Source organism: Pseudophryne corroboree, chromosome 8, assembly GCF_028390025.1.
Source record: "Pseudophryne corroboree isolate aPseCor3 chromosome 8, aPseCor3.hap2, whole genome shotgun sequence".
Lineage (NCBI taxonomy): Eukaryota > Metazoa > Chordata > Amphibia > Anura > Myobatrachidae > Pseudophryne > Pseudophryne corroboree.
In genome coordinates, this window is record NC_086451.1 from 131,845,620 (window position 1) to 131,851,619 (window position 6,000).

At 46.3% G+C, this 6,000-nt stretch overlaps 1 protein-coding gene across 5 annotated transcripts in view; it reads right to left on the reverse strand.

The window, feature by feature from the left end:
* The window catches only part of GTF3C3 (general transcription factor IIIC subunit 3), a 343,614-nt gene that overhangs the window by 213,363 nt on the left and 124,251 nt on the right, over positions 1-6,000 (reverse strand). For all 5 annotated transcript variants that reach the window (XM_063936927.1, XM_063936928.1, XM_063936925.1 and 2 more), the window contains exon 10: positions 59-156. In XM_063936927.1, the coding sequence (XP_063792997.1) occupies positions 59-156 (98 nt within the window). The remainder of the gene's footprint in view (positions 1-58; positions 157-6,000) is intronic.

Sequence of the window (6,000 nt, forward strand, 5' to 3'; positions counted from 1 at the left end):
CCCCATAGTACTGCAGGAGGCAAAGAACCTCAAGAAGACTACTACTACTACTACTTACACCGACTGGCTCCAGTATATTTAGATGGATCAAACAAAGCATCATCTTCACTGTAATATCTATTGGAACTCCATCTGGTACATGACACAGAACACTCTCTACAAAGACAAAACACACAAAATAAATAACATTTGCACGACAGTTATTGTATAATAGTTAGAATGGAATGCACATACGGAAGCTACTGGCTTATTACTCTATAGGGAGAGATTTAGCAAACCTTCTAAAACAGAAAACTTGGAGGTGTTGCCAGTATTAGCCAAACAGATTCTACCTATCATTATAGAGTACATTATATAAAATGACAGCTACAATCTGATTGGTTGCTATAGGAAACACCTCCACTTGCCTTCATTTATCAGGTTTGGTATATCTCCCCACATAAAATTGGAAATTTCCCTAGAATAGTCAATTTGCTCAGCAGCACTGTACTTTGCATCAGGCATTCTCAACCTTCTTCTAATCACATATTCATTTATATATGTAGATGTTTAACACATACCTCCATAAACATTTATACCAAGTAACCTTTCATGGGCAGTACGGATGGTGTAAAGGATACCATTACTGCCTCACAGCACTGAGGTCATGGGTTCATTTCCCACCCTGTTCCTAACTGTGTGGAATTTGTCCCAGTAGTTGCGTGGGTTTCCTAGGGGTACTCCGGTTTCCTTCCACAATCTCCACAAATTCCACAAATGAGATTATGTGTCATAAATGAATTGCACACATGTGGCAAAAAGAGTAAAACTTAAAAAAAAAACATATACGTTGAGCATGAAAAAGTGGCAAAGTATAATCACCCCTTGATTAGGATACCATATCCACAATATTCTTTTACAATTTTTAACCTTTTTGCCACATGTGTGCAATTAATTTATGACACAATCTCATTTGTGTTTTTCTGTACTTATGTGTGTGTCTTTTTATGCAGATTAGTTTAAATATATATAAATTCATCTTCACTTCTATTGTGTAGTATATTCTTTCCTCATGGAAGAGCTGTGTTTCTCCTTTAATTTGTATCTATGTATTTATGGGACTGACTATCCCCATTATCTACACAGCTGCTTGGTGAATTGAGCTCTATATAGCGCCCGCCATCCTGAAAATAAGATTTTACTTACCGATAAATCTATTTCTCGGAGTCCGTAGTGGATGCTGGGGTTCCTGAAAGGACCATGGGGAATAGCGGCTCCGCAGGAGACAGGGCACAAAAAGTAAAGCTTTTCCAGATCAGGTGGTGTGCACTGGCTCCTCCCCCTATGACCCTCCTCCAGACTCCAGTTAGGTACTGTGCCCGGACGAGCGTACACAATAAGGGAGGATTTTGAATCCCGGGTAAGACTCATACCAGCCACACCAATCACACCGTACAACTTGTGATCTAAACCCAGTTAACAGTATGATAACAGCGGAGCCTCTGAAAGATGGCTTCCTTCAACAATAACCCGAATTAGTTAACAATAACTATGTACAATTATTGCAGATAATCCGCACTTGGGATGGGCGCCCAGCATCCACTACGGACTCCGAGAAATAGATTTATCGGTAAGTAAAATCTTATTTTCTCTATCGTCCTAGTGGACGCTGGGGTTCCTGAAAGGACCATGGGGATTATACCAAAGCTCCCAAACGGGCGGGAGAGTGCGGATGACTCTGCAGCACCGAATGAGAGAACTCCAGGTCCTCCTTAGCCAGAGTATCAAATTTGTAAAATTTTACAAACGTGTTCTCCCCTGACCACGTAGCTGCTCGGCAAAGTTGTAATGCCGAGACCCCTCGGGCAGCCGCCCAAGATGAGCCCACCTTCCTTGTGGAGTGGGCCTTTACAGATTTAGGCTGTGGCAGGCCTGCCACAGAATGTGCAAGTTGGATTGTGCTACAGATCCAACGAGCAATCGTCTGCTTAGACGCAGGAGCACCCATCTTGTTGGGTGCATACAATATAAACAACGAGTCAGATTTTCTGACTCCAGCTGTCCTTGCAATATATATTTTTAATGCTCTGACAACGTCCAGTAACTTGGAGTCCTCCAAGTCACTTGTAGCCGCAGGCACTACAATAGGCTGGTTCAGATGAAATGCTGACACCACCTTAGGGAGAAAATGCGGACGAGTCCGCAGTTCTGCCCTGTCCGAATGGAAAATCAGATATGGGCTTTTGTAAGATAAAGCTGCCAGTTCTGACACTCTCCTGGCCGAAGCCAGGGCTAGAAGCATGGTCACTTTCCATGTGAGATATTTCAAATCCACCTTTTTTAGTGGTTCAAACCAATGAGATTTTAGAAAGTCCAAAACCACATTGAGATCCCACGGTGCCACTGGAGGCACCACAGGAGGCTGTATATGTAGCACTTCCTTAACAAAGGTCTGGACTTCAGGGACTGAAGCCAATCCTTTTTGAAAGAAAATCGACAGGGCCGAAATTTGAACCTTAATAGATCCCAATTTGAGACCCATAGACAATCCTGATTGCAGGAAATGTAGGAATCGACCCAGTTGAAATTCCTCCGTCGGAGCACTCCGATCTTCGCACCACGCAACATATTTTCGCCAAATTCGGTGATAATGTTGCACGGTTACTTCCTTCCTTGCTTTAATCAAAGTAGGAATGACTTCTTCCGGCATGCCTTTTTCCTTTAGGATCCGGCGTTCAACCGCCATGCCGTCAAACGCAGCCGCGGCAAGTCTTGAAACAGACAGGGACCCTGCTGAAGCAAGTCCCTCCTTAGAGGTAGAGGCCACGGATCTTCCGTGATCATCTCTTGAAGTTCCGGGTACCAAGTCCTTCTTGGCCAATCCGGAACCACTAGTATCGTTCTTACGCCTCTTTGCCGTATAATTCTCAATACTTTTGGTATGAGAGGCAGAGGAGGAAACACATACACCGACTGGTACACCCAAGGCGTTACCAGCGCGTCCACAGCTATTGCCTGCGGATCTCTTGACCTGGCGCAATACCTGTCCAGTTTTTTGTTGAGGCGAGACGCCATCATGTCCACCATTGGTCTTTCCCAACGGGTTACCAGCATGTGGAAGACTTCTGGATGAAGTCCCCACTCTCCCGGGTGAAGATCGTGTCTGCTGAGGAAGTCTGCTTCCCAGTTGTCCACTCCCGGGATGAACACTGCTGACAGTGCTATCACATGATTCTCTGCCCAGCGAAGAATCCTTGCAGCTTCTGCCATTGCACTCCTGCTTCTTGTGCCGCCCTGTCTGTTCACATGGGCGACTGCCGTGATGTTGTCCGACTGGATCAACACCGGTTTTCCCTGAAGCAGAGGTTCTGCCTGGCTTAGAGCATTGTATATTGCTCTTAGTTCCAGAATGTTTATGTGAAGAGACGTTTCCAGGCTCGTCCATACTCCCTGGAAGTTTCTTCCTTGTGTGACTGCTCCCCAGCCTCTCAGGCTGGCGTCCGTGGTCACCAGGATCCAATCCTGTATGCCGAATCTGCGGCCCTCCAATAGATGAGCACTCTGCAACCACCACAGAAGAGACACCCTTGTCCTTGGAGACAGGGTTATCCGCAGGTGCATCTGAAGATGCGACCCTGACCATTTGTCCAACAGATCCCTTTGGAAAATTCTTGCGTGGAATCTGCCGAATGGAATTGCTTCGTAAGAAGCCACCATTTTTCCCAGGACTCTTGTGCATTGATGTACAGACACCTTTCCTGGTTTTAGGAGGTTCCTGACAAGCTCGGATAACTCCTTGGCTTTTTCCTCCGGGAGAAAAACCTTTTTCTGAACCGTGTCCAGAATCATCCCTAGGAACAGCAGACGAGTTGTCGGCATTAACTGTGATTTTGGAATATTCAGAATCCACCCGTGCTGTTTTAGCACTTCTTGAGACAGTGCTAATCCCATCTCTAGCTGTTCTCTGGACCTTGCCCTTATTAGGAGATCGTCCAAGTATGGGATAATTAATATGCCTTTTCTTCGAAGAAGAATCATCATCTCGGCCATTACCTTTGTAAAGACCCGAGGTGCCGTGGACAATCCGAACGGCAGCGTCTGAAACTGATAGTGACAGTTTTGTACAACGAACCTGAGGTACCCCTGGTGTGAGGGGTAAATTGGAACGTGGAGATACGCATTCTTGATGTCCAAGGATACCATAAAGTCCCCTTCTTCCAGGTTCGCTATCACTGCTCTGAGTGACTCCATCTTGAACTTGAACTTCTTTATGTACAGGTTCAAGGACTTCAGATTTAGAATAGGCCTTACCGAGCCATCCGGCTTCGGTACCACAAATAGAGTGGAATAATACCCCTTCCCTTGTTGTAGAAGAGGTACCTTGACTATCACCTGCTGAGAGTACAGCTTGTGAATGGCTTCCAAAACCGTCTCCCTTTCGGAGGGGGACGTTGGTAAAGCAGACTTCAGGAAACGGCGAGGTGGATCTGTCTCTAATTCCAACCTGTACCCCTGAGATATTATCTGCAGGATCCAGGGATCTACCTGCGAGTGAGCCCACTGCGCGCTGTAATTTTTGAGACGACCGCCCACCGTCCCCGAGTCCGCTTGAGAAGCCCCAGCGTCATGCTGAGGCTTTTGTAGAAGCCGGGGAGGGCTTCTGTTCCTGGGAAGGAGCTGCCTGTTGCTGTCTCTTCCCTCGACCTCTGCCTCGTGGCAGATATGAATAGCCCTTTGCTCTCTTATTTTTAAAGGAACGAAAGGGCTGCGGTTGAAAAGTCGGTGCCTTTTTCTGTTGGGGAGTGACTTGAGGTAGAAAGGTGGATTTCCCGGCTGTAGCCGTGGCCACCAAATCTGATAGACCGACTCCAAATAACTCCTCCCCTTTATACGGCAAAACTTCCATATGCCGTTTTGAATCCGCATCGCCTGTCCACTGTCGCGTCCATAAAGCTCTTCTGGCCGAAATGGACATAGCACTTACCCGTGATGCCAGTGTGCAGATATCCCTCTGTGCATCACGCATATAAAGAAATGCATCCTTTATTTGTTCTAACGACAGTAAAATATTGTCCCTGTCCAGGGTATCAATATTTTCAATCAGGGACTCTGACCAAACTACCCCAGCACTGCACATCCAGGCAGTCGCTATAGCTGGTCGTAGTATAACACCTGCATGTGTGTATATACTTTTTTGGATATTTTCCATCCTCCTATCTGATGGATCTTTAAGTGCGGCCGTCTCAGGAGAGGGTAACGCCACTTGTTTAGATAAGCGTGTTAGCGCCTTGTCCACCCTAGGAGGTGTTTCCCAGCGCTCCCTAACCTCTGGCGGGAAAGGGTATAATGCCAATAATTTCTTTGAAATTATCAGCTTTTTATCAGGGGCAACCCACGCTTCATTACACACGTCATTTAATTCTTCTGATTCAGGAAAAACTATAGGTAGTTTTTTTACACCCCACATAATACCCTGTTTAGTGGTACCTGTAGTATCAGCTAAATGTAACGCCTCCTTCATTGCCAAAATCATATAACGTGTGGCCCTACTGGAAAATACGGTTGATTCGTCACCGTCACCACTGGAGTCAGTGCCTGTGTCTGGGTCTGTGTCGACCGACTGAGGCAAAGGGCGTTTCACAGCCCCTGACGGTGTTTGAGTCGCCTGGACAGGCACTAATTGATTGTCCGGCCGTCTCATGTCGTCAAACGACTGCTTTAGCGTGTTGACACTATCCCGTAGTTCCATAAATAAAGGCATCCATTCTGGTGTCGACTCCCTAGGGGGTGACATCCTCATATTTGGCAATTGCTCCGCCTCCACACCAATATCGTCCTCATACATGTCGACACACACATACCGACACACAGCAGACACACAGGGAATGCTCCTAACGAAGACAGGACCCACTAGCCCTTTGGGGAGACAGAGGGAGAGTTTGCCAGCACACACCAAAAGCGCTATATATAACAGGGATAGCCTTATAATAAGTGCTTCCTTATAGCTGCTTTATATATATC